Source organism: Spinacia oleracea, chromosome 4 (genome assembly GCF_020520425.1).
Source record: "Spinacia oleracea cultivar Varoflay chromosome 4, BTI_SOV_V1, whole genome shotgun sequence".
Taxonomy (NCBI): domain Eukaryota; kingdom Viridiplantae; phylum Streptophyta; class Magnoliopsida; order Caryophyllales; family Amaranthaceae; genus Spinacia; species Spinacia oleracea.
The window spans coordinates 155885372-155907831 of NC_079490.1; the positions used below are offsets into that span (position 1 = coordinate 155885372).

At 35.1% G+C, this 22460-nt stretch overlaps 1 protein-coding gene across 1 annotated transcript; it reads left to right on the top strand.

The window, feature by feature from the left end:
* Window positions 1-754: 754 nt before the first annotated feature.
* LOC130472063 (uncharacterized) lies at window positions 755-1878 on the top strand. Its single transcript, XM_056842479.1, has 3 exons — window positions 755-870; window positions 1267-1487; window positions 1601-1878. Exons 1-3 carry the CDS (start codon window positions 755-757, stop codon window positions 1876-1878), a joined length of 615 nt encoding a protein of 204 aa, XP_056698457.1.
* The last annotated feature ends 20582 nt before the right edge of the window (window positions 1879-22460 follow it).

Genomic DNA, 22460 nt, shown 5'->3' on the forward strand with positions numbered 1-22460 from the left:
AGTGTTATGCAATAAGCTTCTAGACTGGCACATGTGAACACACGGGAGATGAATGGGGATGGGGATGATATGGGGAGTGGAGAAGGAGGTGACCCTCCTGATCAAGTTCCATGAATCTCTGCAGTTGGAACATGAGGGGGTTAAATGACCCCTCTAAGGTAGTGGAGGTGAGGAAGTTTTTGAGTAATAATAAGACTAGTGTAGCTGCTTTATTGGAAACTAAAGTCAAGCATCATAATAGTAGTAGAATTCAGAAGAAATTTGGTTCTAACTGGGCATGGGATAACAACTATGTGTGTTCTCCCAGGGGTATAATATGGCTTAGTTGGCTACATAATGAAATCAGTATTCGAATTCTGGACAAAACTGAATACCTAATTCATTGTCTAGTTTAATATAAAAATGGTAAGTTCACTACTTACCTCAATGTGGTGTATGGGCTGCACACAGTGGATGACTATGTGGGGATACTTAGAAGATTTAGCTAATTCTATGACCGGAGCATGGTGTGTGACGGGTGACTTTAATGTAGTGTTGTGTGCAGGAGATCAAATTAATGGTAATCCTGTTACTATAGGGGATACCAGGGACTTCTAACATCTTCTGGACTTCACAAACTTAGTTGAGATTAAGTCTAGTTGCTTGTATTTTTCTTGAAGTAATAAAGGGGATGGAGATAAAAGAATTGATTTAAGAATTGGCATATTCTTTGGCAATTAAACACTACCAATACACCACTTCTTGGGTGGAGTAAATGACCCCTGGCCTGTCTGATCACTCTCCTCTAGTGATCAGGAGTGATCTGGAGACAAACCAGGGGGGCATGCCTTTCAAAATTTTCAATCATATGGCTGATCACAAGGAGTTTGAGTAAGTGGTTCAAGAAGGATGGAGGTGTTCAATACAGAGCCATGCTATGTATAAACTTTGGGGGAAACTCAAGCAAGTGAAAACTGGGTTAAAAAAGCTTCACAATAAAGACTTTGCAAAGTTAGATGAAAGAATTGAGAATCTCAGAGAAGAATTGGTGAACATTTAGGAGACTCTTGAGGGAAGAATTAATGATTTGGCTCTTCAAAACAAGGAAAAGGAGATCATCACCTCTCTGGGGAAATTCCTTGGTATACAGGAAAGTGTTTATAAGCAAAAGGCAAGGATACACTGGTTGCAGTTATGGGATTCAAATAATAAATTCTTCTTTATTGCTATGAAAGAGAGAAATAGGAGGAATAACATTGATATGCTATAAGATGCAGTTGGTACCAGATTGACTACTGCTAGTGATATTGCAGGAGAGATCAGGAAAATCTACACATCCCTAGTGGGCTCTACTGATCCTACACTTAAAGGAGTTGACCTGGCTATTGTAAGGAAGGGGCCTACTATAACTGATGATGCAGCTATTAGTTTGATTCAGCTTGTCACTACTCAGGAAATTGATGCTGCACTTAGTGGTATTGATGTTTCAAAAGCACCTGGACTTGATGGTCTGAACAGTTGCTTCTTCAAGAAATCTGGGCCTAAATTAAAGATGATTCTTTTCAAGCAGTTATGAATTTTTTTATTTCTGGCAAGTTACTGAGACAAATCAATAACACAGTAGTTACCTTGGTGCCTAAAATTAAGAATTCTTCAAGAATAACTGAAGTTAGACCAATTGCCTGTTGCTATGTGGTGTACAAGATTATTGCTAAAATCCTTACTGCCAGAATGCAACCAATAGTGGGTAACATCATTAATGGATCAAAAGCTGGGTTCATTCCTGGTAGGTCTATAGCTGACAACATTTTGTTAGCTTCTGAATTGATCAAGGGATACAACAGGAAGTATATTTCCCCAAGATGCATGATCAAAATATTATTTAAGGAAAGCGTATGACTCCTTAGAGTGGCCTTTTTCTTAAAACTATGCTACAAGAGTTGGGGTTCCTTAGTAGATTTTTTAATTGGATTATGAAGTGTCTATATGAAGGAAATATGTCCTTCACCCAAGGTGCATTGGTCCAATACCAAGGTTTAGATTAAATAATTACGAATAATTAATTCAGTATAACCAAGTGATCGGAACAGCTAGCTGGAGAAATGTTTTCGATCAGTGATTTCTAATCCTTATTAGGCTCACAGCTTACTCTTGACTGAACCTACAAGGTCAAACAAATGACATAAAACAGATCGTCGAATTAAATGAATCGGAAATTCATTTAATGGCTTTTCGTGAAATTAGTTTGGAGGACATAATTATACGATATGACGTTGGATCTAAATCGTATGTCGTATTGCGTATATTCGTAAGCTAGGCGAAACAAATAATCATATCGTACGACGTTGGATCTTATCGTAATATACGATAAATAAATTGCCGGAAGGCATTTAGATGCAATGCAAAAGGGGCAGCCCACGAGCCGAGTGCACGAGGCACTCAAGGCCAATGGGCGCGATTTCAAGGCATCGGCAACACATCAGCGCGGGCCCAAGGCCACACGGTTGTGCGTGCGCATTGGGCTAGCACAGAAGCAGCAACGATAGCGCTGCACAAGCAGCAAGATTGACGCGGCTCAAGGCCCACTGCCATGCAGGCTTGTCCCCGTATGTGTGTGTATATGCTGGTCGGCTGGGCCTAGTGTTTGGTCGGTTGGCACACATACTTAATAGGTTATTCTAAATAACCTAGCATGCCATATTTTCCCATACTACACTCATTAAACTAATCCTAGGCATCTAAGTGAGAACCATAATTCTCTCCTTGCCTCCGAACTGTGTTCTTCCCAAAATTCAAAATACCTTGAAAGAGATCTAAGTTATCAACCTCAAGGCGGATCTGAACGTGTCGGTGAACGAAATAGAGGAACCACAATTGGAGTTCTCATTCGTTTTCGTGGACTATACGGGAGTACACGCTACAAATTTATGTCATGCTTAACTTATACTTTTCCATGGATTATGGGTTAGGGATTATTTCCACCGTGTGTTAATTAGATTAACTGTAAATCCCTACAGTGGTATCACGAGCTTCATGTGATTTAAGTTTTTTTTTAGCATATTTTATATGTTTGTATCTGTCGAAATTTTCTGTGTATTTTTTGACTTTTCGAATATTTTTTCGGATTATTGGATGAATCGTGAAAAAAGTGCTGCATTCATTAAGTGTCGGGATTTCGACTTTTCAAACCCTAAATCGATTGGAATTGGCGTTCTAAGTTGAACTCATGTGATCAAAATCTTAAAAGCAATCCCCGAACTTGGATTTTTTGGGCGTTTTTGTTGTTTAATGAATTAAATTGTTAACTTGACGGCTTTAAAAATTATTTATATGAGAAATTCGACTTATAATTAATTGAAAATTTGTCCTACTGATTTTTGTAATTATGAACCGGTAATAATTTTTCCCTTCATAAATTTTAATTATAAACACTAATCCCAATTTAACCTAGATTAATTAAATATTGATCGAAATTAATTTTATTAATTGGTTAGATCAAGAAATTTGTTTAGGTGAGAAGGGGAATATGATTTCATGTTTAAATGGCTCATTTAAAAATTCAAGGATTAAATTTTTGATTAGATTTGTTAATTTTAATCATTCGCCTAAACCAATTTTGATAAAAATCTAAAATTTAAATGTTTGGATCGGATTATCATTATTATTCAAATTTTTATTGGTGTTCATCATTCGTTAAATTTGAACATTTGTTATACAGGATTTGTAAAATTTCACAATTGGATTGTTTAAAATTATATAAATCACCCACTGGAATTATTTTTCGTAATTTAAAAACGGTTGGAATTGTTGTTATTAATTTTTTTTTAAAAATCGTGTAATTTCGTTTTGTATCATTTAATAAGATTTGATGTTTGACGTACGAGCGAGCCATGGCATGGTTGCTAACCGTATGCCATGCGATGTGCGTGGCGTGGCTTTGTGCCACGGCTGCGTGCACGTGTGTGCAGCGAGACGAGGGGCAGGGGTGCGACGCGCGGGCAGGACGATGGGTGTTGGCCTTGCGGGTGTGCGCTACGCCTGCAGAAAGCGTTGGGCTAGTAGCTTGGCAGCAACAAGTCAGCGCGATGGGCGAGGCACACAGGCAGCGACGAGCACTTGCATTCGTGAACAGGGGCGCGCCAGCGTGCCCTGTGCGATGCTACTTTGGTTTGCGCGACGTTGTGGGCCCCGTGGCCTGCACGATGATGCGATGATCCGATGCACAACGCATCATTTGGGCTGGACACTTGCCTAGCCCACGATGCACCAATTGTGCATTTTTGCTTCGTTTTATTTCAAGGCCCAATTTTGGGCTTTGGGCTTATTTTTGCACAAAGGGGCTAACATTGGACTTGTTTAATATTTTATTTTATTTGACTTGAGCCAGGCCGCGAGTTTAATTATTTAAAATTAAAAGTCCAAAACGATATTGGTTTAAGTGGGAGCCGTTTAAATGAAATTATTTTAATTAATTTTTCGTAGGACATTTATTTTAATTAAATTAATTATTTGATTAGAATAATTTTAAGGAATAATAATTTGAAATTAATTAATTAATCTTTTAGGACGCGTTTACATGAATGTAATTTTAATTAGTCATGTAATTATGTGTAAATCTTACTTGGGCCATTCATTTTAGGATACGAATGGGTGAATGCATAGTATATTATTATGTATTGCAGGTGTTGCAAGTGACTATTATAGCCCAACTAGGATAGTAAAAAACGGTTTGCGTACCGTTCTATCTTTGAATGTAAAGTTTTTAAATATGGTCTGCGTACCATGAAGTTTTGATGTAATAATTATATTATTAGTTCAAGTTCTTCTAGGTAGTTTATTTAAATTTACAGTTCGCAATTTTGAATGGATTTCAAGACGGTGCCAAGCTAACAAGGTGAAGAGAAGATTGGATGCTTCAAGACCAAGAAACTGGGGCCACACTAGTTCAACAAATTTACATATGCTTTTATGTATTGGTGTATGTATATTATGCATGTGTATGTTGTTTTATGTTTTGATTAAGGATTAGTTTACTAAATAATCAAACCAACATAGAAACAACTCGGTTCAAAGAATATTGATTTTAAAGTTGCCTTCCAAATCAAGCACTTACAAAAATCTTCGAACCTAAGATAGTAGGTTATAACCAAAGCGACGTGCTATTTTAGCATGTTGATTGTGGTTGTAACTCAAGCAATATTAGACATATTGTGGCAAAGGAATAAGTTATGGCATTAACTTGAGTAGTTTTGGAATTACTAGCAATTGGTTTTTGTTTACATAAAATCTTCAAAGGATTAAAACAGGCCAAAGCATGCTTAAGACTTAGAGACTCTTAGGGTCTTGGATTGATTTCTTTCATTTTGGACTATGTATTTATTGCATGAATGAAATGTTTAATAGCTTTAATGATTGCATGAATGCTTTTATTTCACATTATTAAAGTATGATAAATGTTGTTCTTTGCTATTTCATTTTGTAGAATATAAATTATAATGCATATAATTATTCATCTTCATTTCATTGCGTTTCGGATAATAAAACTGCCATATTTTCTCGATCGATTGGTAACTGATTTTGAGAGTAATTCTCAAAGGAAAGGAGACTGAGAGCGTATCTTGGATGCAATTTTTATTATAATGATCTTCATGGTTATTTTCAACTAAAACTTGATTTGTAGACAAATTGGACCTCATTTATTCAAAATATTGAGTAGTTTTGGAATAATGATGTATTGAGTTAAAGGCTCATGTATTACCAATGGTTAACAACCAATTTCCTTTAGATTCAATAATGAACTAGACTCATTATATGTGGTCATTCAAATTGAATAAAAGGAAATGAACTTTGTAAGTATAACAAAGTAAGAAGATCAAGCAAAGAGTTATTTTGGGGATAAAAGGCGCTAGAAAGGATAGGAAACGGGAACGAAAGAAATGAATTCAAAATTCTATTTCTACCTTGAAGTTTATGTTAAAGAGAAACGACGTAGCAATTGAACTCCTATGGTATTGGATTACCGCTTGAGGTTCTAACTTTTTTTAAGATCTCAAAATTTGGAAGCTAAGTTTGGTTATTGACCTACAAGTGGGAAATGAAGCAAAGTTGTGCTACATTAGCTATAGGGTCATCTGTTTGTTTTAAAGTCCTTCAAAAGGCTAGAACTTAATGGCATTTTGTTCCATTATTCATCATAGAAAAAATTCAGTTTGGACACAGAAAGACTCACATTCAAAGTAAACAAAAACAATCGTTGAGTGTTTATTTGAATGAAATGGTCTATTATGGGTTGAGTCATGTGATTGATTAACAAATAAAAAATTCTCTTGACACTCAAACTTCGGAAGGTTTAAATCAAATATCTGAAGGAATTAATGCCCTTGGTCCAAGTTTGCATTTAATGAATATAATGCTAACTCTAATAAATGCGGTTCAATATTAATTAACAAGTTAATAATTTAGTGAGATCAAGTGATCTGAATGCCTAGCTAGAGTACGCTCCAGTTCAAGTGGAATTAATAATATTAATCAACATCTTACTCTTGACTGAACCCCTAGGGTCACACAAATAGTGCGTGAACGGATCAAGTATTTGGGTGAATATAATATTCAGTAAATACTCTATTTATGGACATTCGGAAATGATGGATCTTGGTTCCAGTGGGAGCTGAAATCATCAAAAGGCAAAGAAATTATATTTGCCGGAAATGAAGATATTGTCGGAAACGGAAATATGGTTCATGAAGGAAATATAAATATTATCGAAATCGAAGATATTGCCGGAAACGACAATATGGTTCTTTTCGGAAAATATTAACGGAAATAGAAATATTGACGGAATCGGAAATATTGTCAGAATCGGAAATATTGTCAGAATCGGAAATTTTATCGAAAACGAGAATATTGTTCGAATCGGAAAACGAATCGGAAGCACGACGAGCGATTGCTCAACGAGTAAGCCCGCAAGGCGCCAGGCCCAGCGCCCAGCAGGCCTGCGCGCACAAGCAGCGACGATGGGCCAACAATACCTAGCGTGGGCTACGAGGGTAGCATGGGCGACAAGCAGCAGTAGCGTGGGCTTGGTGCCACCCGTGGCCCAACCACGTGCACTTGTTGGCTTGGGCGCTAAGTCTACTTGCACGACAAGTAACTTGGGCCTCAAGCTAACCGTTTTCCAAATCTTACACAAACTAGAACTTTAGGATAAATCTAATACTAATAGTGTTTGATTATTTCTAAAATACTAAGAGTTTCAGATTAACTAGAATCCTAATTCTAATGGATTTAGTAAATCCAATCTTAGCTGGATATGACTACTCTATTTCCTCCCCTATACATATGTGATCCATGATCACAAATATATAACACATAACATACTACACACATTGACTTCAACCGAATTTAATAATTTACCTATCACTTATTGTGAATTCCCGAGTGCACATAAAACCATATATTATATCCTAGTTGGTTGAACCTAAGGCGAATCCAAACATGCTGTGGACTATCTACGGAGGGGCAACAGTTGGAGCTCTATACTTGTTCTTGTTCGGTTTTGGAGCAACTAGGGAAGACACACATCACATAGTATGTATACTTAATTATGCTAAATGATTATGTGTCAATTAATTTGGATTCCTGATTTTATGGTTTTTCCGCATGAATAATATTGTTCATAACCTAACAATATCTTTTTTTGTGTTCCAGGTATCTTTGGCAATGTCAAACGCCCATATCAACAAGACAACATTCTAAAATTTCATGTCATGGATTTTTGGAAGTTGATTAATTTAAGACAAACGAGTCTTACTTGTTGAACATGACATAGAAATGGACTATTGTTAGAAGGTTCTAGACAATTTCATTCATGGGCCAAAGATGGATTTTATGACTTGTCTATTTCACAAGAACTTGAGAAAATATGGCTATATTATTCAAAGTGAAATACATGAATGCTTCAATGCGATTCACAAAAGGACATGAAATCAACTTGGCAAGATATTTGGAACGTCTAGACTAGATCAAGATGATGTTTGCATGAGCCAAGAATCATTATCAAGATTGTTTATATGGCATTATTACAATCAAAGCTCCACAAGAATATGGTATGTCTAGTTGGAGAAATTGAAATTTATTCGATTAATGATTATAATCACGACTATTTTCCAATATAGTTTCTAAATGATACTCTCAAACGACTACTACACTAAAATAAATTTGTCAAAGATAGAGAAAGATATCATAAGGATTGAACTCTGTTTCAGTATATCTTTTCAGCATATATGTATCTAGGGTTGTTAAAACCAGCGAGAGTTGGTGTTTTACATCAAACAAACTGAAGAATAGATATATGTTTCTTTAAGAGCGACTCATAGAAATAAAAGGTATTGATTCAACCACAAATCTAGGAACATATGGTTATTGTTCTAGATAGTTTCTTTTAGGAAAAAGGCAAGTGGAAGAAATATGACCTCGAATTGACCTCAAAAGAACTTCGAGTACAACAACAAACAAATGTAGGATACTAGGAGCCTTTGGAAGCGCTCCACAGATGAAGTATTTGGAAAAGCTTCAAGAAGACTTTGGAAGGGTGTAATACCTCGTATTTTTCTGTATTTTATAAATATATTTTATTATATTTATAAAGCATTTTTTATGATTTTTTAGAATTTAAATCGCATTTAAATATTATTTAAATGTATTTTTAATTAATTAGAATATTTATTATTTTAATTAATTACAAAAAGAATTTATTATTTCATGTTGGGAATTTAATTGGGTTTCAAAAGTAAAACGATTTTTAATTAATCTAGCCCAATTCAATTCCAAGTTCAAGTCCAAACAAATTAAGCAAGCCCATCTTATGTTTAATGAAGTCCAAAAGGGAATCCTAAAGCCTAGCCCATCTTGGAGTTTTCTAAGCCTATAAATAGAGGTGCTCACCCTCAAAATCCCTCACTATTATTCATTAAACCTAAGAGTAAAAAACCGTAACCCTAAATTCCTCTTTCTTTCGTCGAACTTATGTTTGGCCATTTTTCTCCTACTTATATGTTAGTGTTCAGAAAAAGGTTTCTTCTTCAAAGTTGTATATATCATAAGGTTCTTGAACTTTTCCTCAAGAATCGATCGATTCCGAGTTATATATTAAAATTTATGTGCGTTCTAAATTCCTGCTGCAGTACTTCACTTTTTTTTCTCTCCTCTCTATTTTTCGTCCGTGCACAGCCCAGCCCCGCCCTGAGCCTTGCTCATCGCTGCTGCCTTGTGCCGCTGCCCACACGCAACACAATTGTGTTGTGTGTGTGTTTTGTTGTTGTTGATCGTTCATACTCCGTATATTTTCGATCCTTTTTCGCCCAATCACATTCAATTCGTGATTGTACCGTGCTATAGGCCGGATTCGTATAATTCTCTTCTTCCTTGCCTATTCTATTTCAATTCCTTTTTTTTGAATTATATTATTATTATTATTATTATTATTATTTTTTTGGATTATTTAAATTGCTGGGAACGGTTATGAACACCGTGTTTTAATGTTTTCGTATTTAAATTGAGGAGATTGATTTTAATTATACGAACTATTATTTTCTGATTTAGTAATTAAATACAGTGTCAATTTTTATGGTCAAAACATGGTTTTATTGATGATCTATTGATAGGATTTTAATTCCAATTGTTTAGGCGATTGATTCACATAATTTAATGACGATTTAAATTATGGGAATCAACTTAAATTTTCAGATTTATTATAAAGCTTTTGAATGTTGATTTTTAATGATTTTAAGGTCAAAAAGTCAATGTTTTTATACTAGGACTTAAGTTGACTATTTGAGACTATCAATATAATGAACAACGATTAATTTCTAATTAAAAAAAAGGTTTTAGAATTTTAAATAGTTGCTGGAAATTTAGTAAACATGTATAATAATTAAGTTTCTACATTGTGTTTATAGGAGTGATTTCTAGCCTTGATTGTGATTCGCAAAGTGGCCCCCGTACTTAGATATTCCAGGTACGTACAAGACTAGGGTGACCACCTATCCATGAGGACTTGATGAAGTATATTGATTGTGAATCACATGAACTTAAGTAGTTAAGAATTCATGTTTGATGATTGGGAATGAATATGTAATTATTCTGGATTCATGTTTGATATTGGGAACGAACATATTATTATAATTATGGAATCATGTTTGATGTGTGAACAAGCATGTTGGGAATTGTTATTGAATCTATGTATCCTACGTGAGCGAGCATGTTATGAATTGAATTATGCTTTATAGATTCTGTTGAACTATCATGTTATGGACTTTTATAATCGTTGAATTATGTCAAGCATGTTGTTCAAGTTGGTTTGCATGTATGAGTGTTGCGCATGCAAGTTATTATGGTTATGCTATAGTACGGGATGTCTAGCATACTTTGAGCCTATGGAATATTGCCGGAGTGCATTGTTTATTCTACCGCAAGTGTAGAATATGGTTAGAGAGTAATTGAACTAAGGACTATTCGTGCTAAGGGCAATGTCGGGTTATCTCAAACAGTGTTTTTGAGAAGGAAAAATGGGAGTAATTTCACTTGAGTCTATGTTTGATTACAAGTCCTAAAGGATTAAAACGAAGTGTCATTGTTGAGTTGTTTCATTTCTTAATTGTTTGCCTGTTATGTCTTGTGTAGAGTCTTGAGTCGCCTTGAACATAACATACTAATTAACGTAAAGTGTAATCCGAATGAGCTTCAAAACTCTCGGAACGTATATACCTTGAGTATGAACAATGGGGGGAGTCTGGTCGGAGAACTTGTACTCCTTGAATGATACAAGACGTTGTTTCATTCTTTTGTTTTAGGCCGTTGTGTATTGGAATTCCGTCGGTATGGTCCGACTATCGGTAGGAGTCCGACTTGTTATTATTTGGTGTATGGTTGGCTCCCATCACCCTTTTCTTTCCTTTTGAGGATACTTTATTTTACCCGTTCGAAGCTACTTCTTTATTAAACTGTGAGTCAAGAGTCGGGTCAAGTGTCGAGTCTTGTCTCCATGTTTACTTGTTTATTTAATGGCTTTTGCATGTGGATTATTAATTCGTTGAGTGAAGCATGTTAGGATAGAATGTTATTCTAGCTTGTTCGTACTCAGCTTTTGCTGACTTCGTGCTTCATGTCTTTTGTTCATGGCCTTCGCCTTAATGACCCTATGATGATCCACCATTGCATTTTCGTTGTTGGGGAGTAGATTTTAATAAAGCAGGTTTGTAGAGATAACTTGCGGGAGAAGTTATCATGGGATTCGTGTTGAGAGTTATTTCCTTCCGTATTTTATAAACTCTATTTATAGTCATGACCACTACTATTACTTAATTTATTTGAACTATAGTTAATAGATTTTAAATTATTTAATACTTTGGTTTGGGCCTTGATGGTTCCAAGTTGTTATAATGATCATTAACTATTTAATACGTTTTGAAAGTTAGTTATTTCCGCTGCGTAATTCTGGTAAATAGCCTTAGCCGTTATCACGGTGGCGGTAATATCTTGGTAATTCCTTTGTTTTAAGTTGGAAAATGTTTTATAAAAATCAAGGAATTATTAGGGTGTTACAAAGGGCTTCAAGAGAATCCTAATACTCAAAGGACTTGAGTAATGTCTTTATAGACACTAACGTTTGATATTCAATACCTAGGTAAATCTTATAAGGAATAGAATTTAACCAAGATAGATACATAGGTATCTCGAGGGATTAAACCTATGAAGACTTTGGAAGAGCTTTAAGAACATACGACTTACAGGTAAGCTAAGACGAATTAAGAAATTCCCAAATATGGATTAAGGTTTGAGGCCATTAAATCTTAAAATGGTTTGAGGCCATTAAATCCTAAAATGGGTTGAGGCTATTAAATCCGAAATATCTTCATCTTAAGAATCAAGTCTTTGATTTGGTTGTTTTGATATAAAGGGTTCACACCCATTGGTTGCGAACATGTTTTCAAGAATATACACAGATGATATTGTATATACATACAAAGATGATATTGTATATACATACAAAAGAAGAGCTAGATTGGTGGTTAAATATTACAAACAACTTCACGGCGTTGATAAATTTAAAATCTTTTTCACCAAGTCGGAATGCTTGAACTATTTTGGATAAATCTAGCAATCATTGCAATGGCAATATGGCAATTGAAAAACGAAACATCTTCCTCAATTGGACTTGTTGGAAGACATTGTGTACATTAGAAAGTGTAAAAGTTTTGGATGCTAGATGAAGATGCAAGCTTAAGAAATCTATTCGTAGATTAATGCATGCAAGTGGGAATTGGACCATACTTTTCAACAACGCCATTCAGCAATCATAGTTTTATGAAAATATGAATCATCTTATAGATGAGGAGTTTAGTGGGAGCTAAGTCAACTTTAATGGTTCTATATATGAGATACATATCTCTCTATTCAAAATGACATTCAAATTCTAAATGGTTGGATTTGAAAGTATTTGTCAATATTAGAACCATGCATGGTGAAACTTAGATCATATTTGTTCAAAGATCTATTGTATAGGATCTAAAGCGTTTTTTGGATTCTGTAAAAGTAATTACTAAATCAAACACAAATGAGAGATTCAAAAGAGACTCTCAACCCATATGAGTAAATCTAAGTAATGAATGTTTTACTAAGTGAAAAGCTAGGCTGTTATTGCTAAAGTTAAACATGAAGGACCTTGAAGAGGAACCTTCACCTTATATCACACGACAATGCCAAGGTTTTAGCAAGAATCGGTATCTCATGAAATAGAATGAACTAAAAGTTACATGGATATATTTTAAATTGCGAATGGTTTTTGCATTACAATCAATCATGTATGGTGTGATATATAGATCGCCAAGATAACTCGTGAGTGTTGGATCATGACGAGTTTATACCAATATCTATTGATCTAAAATCAAATATTGTTAGAATAATATCAAGAACATATAATACATTTGGACATGTAGGATGAGCTCTTCATAAGAGGAAATGAAGATAAACTAAAGTTTTGATACTACATGTATTTCCCAAACAAAAGTTGGATCTGGTTGTTAGGCAAACCACAAACATACACGGGAAATTAAGCGTCGTGATTAAAAGGTGATAACATAGGTTCAAAACCATATGTGATGCATGTGAAACTGGATCAATGATTAGTTTCCAAGTTCTTAGTCAAAAGATGAATCTCCCACATCTCTGTGAACTGGTTAGAGTATTCCAAAAGGGAAGTATCATTTGCAATTCTACATTATTGAAATGAATTCATTATTGTCTAAGAAGAAATAAAAGGGAATTGTTTATATTGGGAGTTCTTCAATGAACTCAGGTTGTTCACAAGTCTGCTATCTGGGTGGTTTTCTATTTTAAATTTGAGAAACATTCTAACATCGATGAAAGACCAGATCATTCTATAAACATATTCAAAGATCTTTTCATCTTAAACCAAAAGGCTTTCGATAGAAAAGATGCTAATAATAGCAAAGTATGATAAACTAAACCTCTGTAACAAATGAGATACAACACTCATATGCAGAAATGGAATCAAGTTTGAGTTCCATGAATGTTTTAAGTATAGGGTGAAAGGCCCATATCTGTAAGACATCAAATGTTTTAATTTTGGGTTAGAGGCCCATAAATTGGAAAGCATTTGGTTTAAACATTTATCATTAATGAAATTATATTTCATATTTCATTTAATAATGGTTTAGTATTAAATGATGAAGTCCAAGTGATTCAAAAACATTCAAATGGGATATCAAGGATGGATTCCTTGATAAAGAAACGCCCATAAGTGAACTTGAATATTGAATCACAAAAGGATCCCTAATCCAGGTCATTGAATGGTTGGACAAACAATGACTAATGAAGATTATATTGCAAGTTGATTTAAAGTTCAGTTTCTTGAACTAGAAGGGACATGGATGTCAGAAATCATTTGCGTAGATACTTATTGGAATTCGTACCAGATTAACCATGAGAACACTTTAATAAATTATAGTCATGTCATAAGTCGTTCTCATTAATGGTGATTGGAACCTATTCCTCAAAACCGAGTAGTTATGGCTGCTTGTTTGAGAATTAGTTCGCTTTCATGCTCGCTAAACGTCGCACCGTAAAAGGAGACTATGAAAGAAGTATTCAATCTAGCTATTAATCAAAGAAAGTTCTTCATAAGTTACAAGAAAGGATTATCCTCCTAACTTTGATATGATATGGTGTTGTTGTTGTACAAGGCTTCTCGAAGAGTTAGATGCTGTGAAAATGCTAGGTCGTGCTCATAATGGTTAAGGCTTAACCTTCTGTAAAAGTTTTATAGTTGAACTTAGTAATTCGAGAAACACTTATGAACCTAATAATGATGGCTTAGATCTTACCTTATGTTCAAAAAGTAACACTAAGAGACAAAAGAATTAGAATGCACACTTGTCTAAAGGACAAGTGGGAGACCGAAGGAAATATATCCTTCGCCCAAGGTGCATTGGTCCAATACCAAGGTTCAGATAAATTACGAATAATTAATTCAGTAAGATCAAGTGATTGGAACAACTAGCTAGAGCAATGTTTTTGATAAGTCACTAGAGGAAAAAACATCATAAGTTGCCCTTAAAATAGGCTTATAAGTTTCCAATTATAAGGGCAACATATGGGGGGGTCACTTTTGTGAAATTATCTTTATAATCTTATAAGTTGCCCTTGTTTGCAACAAGGGCAACTTATGTGAAACTTATAAGTTGCCCTTGTTGCATACAAGGGCAACTTATAAGCTTCACATAAGTTGCTTTTGTTTGAAACAAGGGCAACTTATAAGCTTCACATAAGTTGCTCTTGTTGCAAACAAGGGCAACTTTTGAGTTTTTTTTTTTTTTTTTATAAAAAAAAATCTGCAATATAATTCCTGATATTTTGCAATATAAAATTCTGCATTAAATAGAATACTGTTTCACCAAACATCAGCTTGACATTCCTCAAAAATGATATAAATTTCAAATTTCCAATAATATTACCGAATTAATTCAAATGTAATTAATTAAATCGATAAATAACAAAATAATGTAAGAGTCACGGATAACTACAAGCCTGCTCTATTTATTACATTGAGGGTAGTTCACAATCGTTGAAGTAAGTAGCCCACTTGTGTCGAACTTCATCCAACTCCTCTTTGGTAAAGGGCCCCTCCCTTGGAGTTTTGAAAACCTTTAAAAGAACAACGTCATGCAAACCAATAAATTAAATTAAGTTTCATATGAGAAAACATAAATTATATTGGTCGCGAAAACAACTTTCTGACTGTACTAAGATTCCTTTCAAGTTATTTATGCACATCTAAGGCTCATTTGGCTCGATATAGATCATATTTGGCCAAAAATGGCATTTTCGATCCCAAATATCAACAAATAAACCTATTTCCACATTCTAAACCTTTTGCATGATTCATATGATTAGATATATGTTTATAAGACTCATTTCAAGTTCGTTATTCACGCCTATGGGTCATTTGGGTCGATATAGGTCATTTATGGCCAAAAATGGCATTTTTGATCCCAACTATCAACAAACGAACCTATTTCTACATTCTAACCATTTTTAATGATTCATATGATTAGTTATATGTTTATAAAACTCATTTCAAGTTCGTTATGCACGGTTGTAGGTCATTTGGGTCGATATAGGTCATTTATGGCCAAAAATGGCATTTTCGATCCCAACTACCAACAAACGAACCTATTTCTACATTCTAACCCTTTTTCATGATTCATATGATTAGTTATATGTTTATGAGACTCATTTCAAGTTCATTATGCACGCTTATGGGTCATTTGGTCGATATAGGGCATTTATGGCCAAAAATGGCATTTTCGATCCCAACTACCAACAAACGAACTTATATTCAAATTCTAAACCTTTTTAATGATTCATATGATTATTTATATGTTTATGAGACTCATTTCAAGTTCGTTATGCATGCCTATGGGTCATTTGGGTCGATATAGGGCATTTATGGCCAAAAATGGCATTTTCGATCCCAAGTACCAACAAACGAACATATTTCTACATTCTAACACTTATTCATGATTCATACGATTAGTTATATGTTTATGAAACTTATTTCAAGTTCGTTATTCACGCATGTGGTTCATTTGGGTCGATACAGGTCTTTATAGCCAAAAATGGCATTTTCGATCCCAACTACCAACAAACGAACCTATTTCCACATTCTAAACCTTTTTAATGATTAATATGATTAGTTATATGTTTATGAAACTCATTTCAAGTTCGTTATGCATGCCTATGGTTCATTTGGGTCGATATAGGTCATTTATGGCCAAAAATGGCATTTTCAATCCCAACTATCAACAAACGAACTTATATTCAAATTCTAAACCTTTTTCATGATTCCTATTATTAGTTATATGTTTATAAGACTCATTTCAAGTTCGTGATGCACGACTATGGGTCACTTGGGTCGATATAGGTCATTTATGGCCAAAAATGGCATTTTTGATTCCAACTACCAACAAACGAACCTATTTCCACATTCTAAACCTTTTTAATGAATCATTTCAAGTTCATTATGCACGCCTATGGTTCTAAACATGTAGAGAAAATAAGAGAAGCTCCTACTTTACCTCCGTCTATAACGCCGCCATAGTCACCATAGTTAATAGATCAGAAAGTTTTCACTCTGTTAATTTCTGAAAATTGTAAATCTGACCATTCTTTATTAATTGCTGGAGAGCAGATTTGTCTTCTTCAAGAGTCTCAACAGCATGCCCTTCTTCAAACGATATCCTCCGTATGTTGAACTCCACTGTAGTACTACAAAACATCAGAAAATTTCATTAGTATAGTGTTCATTGGTCTAGTTCTAGGACATATATTGATAATCGTTTACTTTCTAGCAATGTTCATTGGTGTAATGTTTGTGTGCACGGAAACATGCAATCGACGAGAGGAAAAGTGATAGAAAAATACACAAATCACTAATCAAAAGCCGGTGCAGCCACCCAGACCAATTGTCTACTATATATTGGAATCATTTGTTTTCTGCATATTTGGATAGTATTGAGTGCATAGTAACCCTCCACTATTTTGCATATTAATATTCTCATAATCACAAGGACAACTAGAGAAAGGAAGGGAAGTGGAATACCTTACGGATAGATGCGAGCGTGAGTAACATCATATGCCCACCAGGCCACCACACACGCTATGGACATTAATACTAACAAACAAGAAGTAGCACGTTTTTAAAGAACAAACACCTTGCTAATGCAACTTTTGTAATATAACATGAGATTACACTAAATATGTCCCACAACAATGCGCTACATTAAACACCACATGAGAACAGTTAATTAATACCAAGCAACCAGAATTCATATAATCTGAACAAAATTACCAAACCTGGACAAAACTACAATGCTTGGGCAAACAAAGGGGCATACTAGAATTTTGCAAAGCCGCTGCATAAAAAAGGCAAGCCACGTCACCTTAAACACTTGATGGTGGTGTGAGTGCACAACATTATATACTAAAATGGACAGTAAAGATCGCTAAAAGTACATCCGTGCGTTGACAAAGAGTCAACAAGGGGGTAGTAATATCATTATAAATCAACGACGAGAACACAAGTTAACTACTAGTAGCACATCAATGAAATATATAAGTACAAATGTATTCCCATTCCCACTAGTCTGCAGTTTTTAGTGGAAATGCCAATATGCACTAAGCAGAAAAAGAACCATGGCCAAAGAAAATGAATTAAAAGTATAGAGTATCAAACTATGTGACATCTCAGCAACACACACCTTTGCGGAGGAGGAACCATTGGAGGCATCATGAACCCTTGTGTCCCAAAAAACTCTGGAGGAATAAAGTTTCCAAAAGTCATATCCATACGGCCATACCATACCCCATGTTATATGGCATATTACCACCAAAAGGACCCATAAATGCAGTAACATCCATCCATACTGGCCTGCATACTCATTCATTGCATACCTGAAGCTGCAAACCAATTTCATTCTTAATATTAGAAAACAACACAAGAAACAGAGTATACATAGCAAAAATACCCTCAAACCAACTTCCCAAGAAGTTTAAGAAAGGAAAAAAAATTAAAATAAACGTGTACCATTTACAGGCAAAGAACCATTCCTCCTTTTCTTTTTCTTCTCTGAAAAACACGGAAAAATATTAACTGATTAGGATGGCAGGCAACACCTAGCAAACAGGTTAAAATTATGTGCAACAGGTTACAGGTGCAACAATAAAAGGATAAAAAAATGGTAGGAGTCCACTAAATAAAGCTAAGAATACTTTCCAGATCAACCGAACATTAAATCCTCATTGTGCTTAACAAATTTTAAAATCATTGTCAACCATCTGTCTCCCTGTAGTTACCTGTTTCATTAGAAGCCACCTTTGGTCTAATTTCATCTAAGACAGGTTAAACTATGAAAGATTTTCATCAAAACCTCAAATGGTTCGGTAAACACAATGCAAGGTATTCAATTTGTTGGTAGATGTTTGGTTCTAAGGAATAAAGTATAACAAATCGCTTTATAAGTAAGAGGATAACTAACAGACTTAACAGTTAATATGTAGTAAAGCACGCATGAAACAATCAACAGTTAAAAATATAAGATTCATTTCTTTTCACTTTCAGGATAAAAGATCTGCATAGATCATTTTATTTTTATTAATGATCCTGGTAGTTTGGTGTCCGTGATACAAAATTTGATTGTTAAAATCTGGCTTGAGGTTCTTGGAGTACCACAAGGAATAGGCTCAAGGTACCGTAGAAGATCCTCTAGCCACAACACCGCATGAAAACCACAAACCACAGGGTTAATGACTCAAAAGAACTCCAATTATCAATAGACAACAATACAAGAAACGATAAATATGCACAAGCAAAAACATCAAAGACAACCAATGATTTCAATAAATCATATGAAGAAAATCAAAGGCTTATAAAACTCAACTAAGAAATTACAATTACAAATTTACATAACCAGAGACCATAAGGCAACCTATTATAAGTATCATAAACACCTGATCATTTCAAAACTTAATTTTACAAACATTTTCCCCGAATTCTCTATCTAAGTAAAGCATCAGCAAATCAAATTCCATATTTATTCAAAATCAAGTAATAAAATCAACAGTATACCAGAATGAGCAGGCACGACACACAAACTGAAAGGCATTGGAGATGGTGAGGAAGGAGTGGATCTAGGTGGCTTCCACAAGGGTTGAGACAACCGGCCTACCACACATATCAATGCCAACAATTTCATTAAAATCATAATATTTCACACAAATTTATCACAAGACCTACATAAATTAGAAATTCGATAGAGAAAAAAGTGAGAAATGTTTCTCTTTGTTCTGCACCAGTGGACTAGGTAACGGAGTCAAACGTGTTGCATAATGTTAAGAGGAGAGGTTTGCTCTGAAAAGTGAGAAATGTTTCTCTTTGTTCTGTTGTAGTTCAGATTTAGCCGCCTATTAGGTTTTAATGTTTTATGCAGGTTATAGGTAGCCAATTAGGTAGTTTCTATCTAGAGAACAACTTCAATTTCTAAGTAACATGATAGTAAGCAAGTCACCCAATTGATTGCAAAATCACATCAATAGATATCATAACTTTGAGAGCTTATCAAATACAGAGAAATTAAAATAGACCGATTATATAGCAATCACAGCTAGATCTAACAGCAACATCAGCTAATCATCACATAAATCACCAACATTTAAAAGCAGTACTGGTTTTTATACACTAAGCATGTAAAGCAATCGTATTTTAACCAAAATCAACCTAACAACTACACTACATCAATTAAATCTTAAAACAAAAATAAAAATACCAAATCACTAGCAACATTCTACGATTTTGATGAACCACAAGCATAAAACCATTTTGAGCAGCCCTTGGTAGACCTAAATCATGTGACTCATGTCTAAAGTTACCCTCCGGATAAGCTAACATAACCAATCCGTAATTTTTATCTTGTAAAGCCGTGAGCTATATTGTCATCATATTCAAAATTTCAAGGGAAAATCCCACCTGTTACCCTGTAACATATTTGATATGTATAGTATGAGTTTACTAGTCATTCTAGCACAACAGAATAATGCCATGAATCAATTTCGAGGGAAAATCCCACCTCATGTTTTTATCGAGTCGCGAAATTTCGATTTTAAACTAAGAATAACCCATTAAAACAAAATACTCAGATTGCAGCCTGGTTGGAATTTTAACAAACAGTAACGTATATAATGGGCAGCTGAAACCCAAGAATCAAAGCAACTTGACATGGAATATAAATTGAATTCTGAGATAAACAATGCATAATCAATCCAAATTATTATGTATAGTTACAGAAATTGATGACAATGGCAATCAGAAATACCCTTCATCTGTTGGGGTGTAACTATGAAAGTGAATGAACTTATGAATATCACAATTAACCAAGAATACATAATCGTCAGATCATAAGGAATGCCTTTCAATCTCAAATACAAACTTAATAACTCGGTTGTTTTAATTTCCGCAACCATTGGATTTCTGCAAATATACCTATTCAATCGATCATTTAGGTGGAATCGATAAGGAACGAAAACCAAAAAAAACTGAATCTTTGCTCTAGATCGCAACATTGAACAAGAAATCGAAGTAAACAACCAATCCGATTAATAAAACAAGCAAAACGAAATTCGAAAATCAAACCCATCAATAAAAAAATCGAAAAATTGATCAAATTGTGAAAAATCGAAGTAAGAATTAAGAATGAAATTGGAACAGAAAGTACCTGAGAGAGAAAGTGACAGAGAGTTATCATTCACCGTAATCACCGATCGAATGATAGAGGAAATCCCATAAACGACGACATCGAAACCCCAAGAGAGAAGAGGGGAAGCTAGAGATAGGAAGATACGGTTCAAAGAATAATTTCCGGTTACCTGAGAAGGAGGAGAGAGGGTGCGAGATGGTTTGCAGGAGCTAGCGTTGGTTTTTTTTAAGTTTCTAGGTTAAAGGGCTGCGTTTGTTTGGAGGCAAAATTTCAGAATTTAATTATTACTTTTTTTTATTTTTTTTTGTTGTTAAAGGTTGCACTTGTTTGATAAGGGCAACCTTTGATGAGCAACCTATAAGGATTTTTCCTCTAGTGAGTGAGTTCTAATCCTTATTAGGCTCATAACTTAGTCTTGACTGAACCTACAAGGTCACACCAATGACATAAAACAGATCGCCTGATTAAATGAATCGGAAATCATTCAATGGATTTTCGGGAAATTAGTTTGGAAAATATAATTATGCGATATGACGTTGAATCGGAATCGTATATCGTATTGCATATATTTGTAAGTTAGCCGAAATGAATAATCGCACCATACGACGTTGGATCTTATCGTATATACGATAAATAAATTTCCGGAAGGCATTTAGACGGTACATGAAAGGGGTAACCCATGAGCCGAGTGCACGAGGCACTCGAGGCCCATGGGTGCGAGTGCATGGCAGCGGCAACACAACAACGCATGCCCAAGGCCACACGGCTGTGTGTGTGTGTGAGTGTGTGTGTGTTGGGCTTGCACAGCAGCAGCGATAGCGCTGCACGAGCAACAAGCTTACACGCGACCCAAGGCCCTTTATCGTGCAGGCTTGTCAGCGTATTGTGGGTGTGTGTGTGCTGGTCGGCTGGGCCTAGTGCTTGGTCGGTTGTCACACATACTTAGTAGGTTATTCTAAAAAACCTAGCATGCCGTGTTTTTCCATCCTACACTCATTACACTAACCCTAGGCATGTAAGTGAGAACCCTAATTTTCTCCTTGCCTCCAAACTGTGTTCTTCCCAAAAGTCAAAATACCTTGAAAGAGATCCAATCTATCGACCTCAAGGCGGATGTGAACGTGTCGATGAACCAAATAGAGGAACTACAATTGGAGTTTTCTTTCATGTTCGTAGACTATACGGGAGTACACGCTACAAATGTATGTCATGCCTAATTTATAATTTTTCATGGATTTTGGGTTAGGGATTATTTTCGCTATGTGTTAATTAGATTACCTGTAATTCCCTACACTATATACTATCTTTACCCTGCTTCTCTCATCCCTGCAAAGAAAGGGCTAAGACAAGGAGATCCTATGTCTCCCTTAGTATTTGCATTGGGTATGGAATACCTCTCCAGATGCCTTCATGATGCAACTGTTACACCTGGAATTAACTTTCACCCTAGCTGTAAAAAATTGAACATAAGCCACATGATATTTGCAGATAATATGCTGTTGTTCGCCAAAGCTGACCGTCACTCAGTACAGGAAATCTTTGGTGCTTTTACAAAATTTCCAGAAGCTTCTGGCCTTGCTGCTAATTTGGATAAAAGCAGTGTGTATATGGCAGGCATTCCATAATATCAGGAACAAAGCATTAGGAATGCCC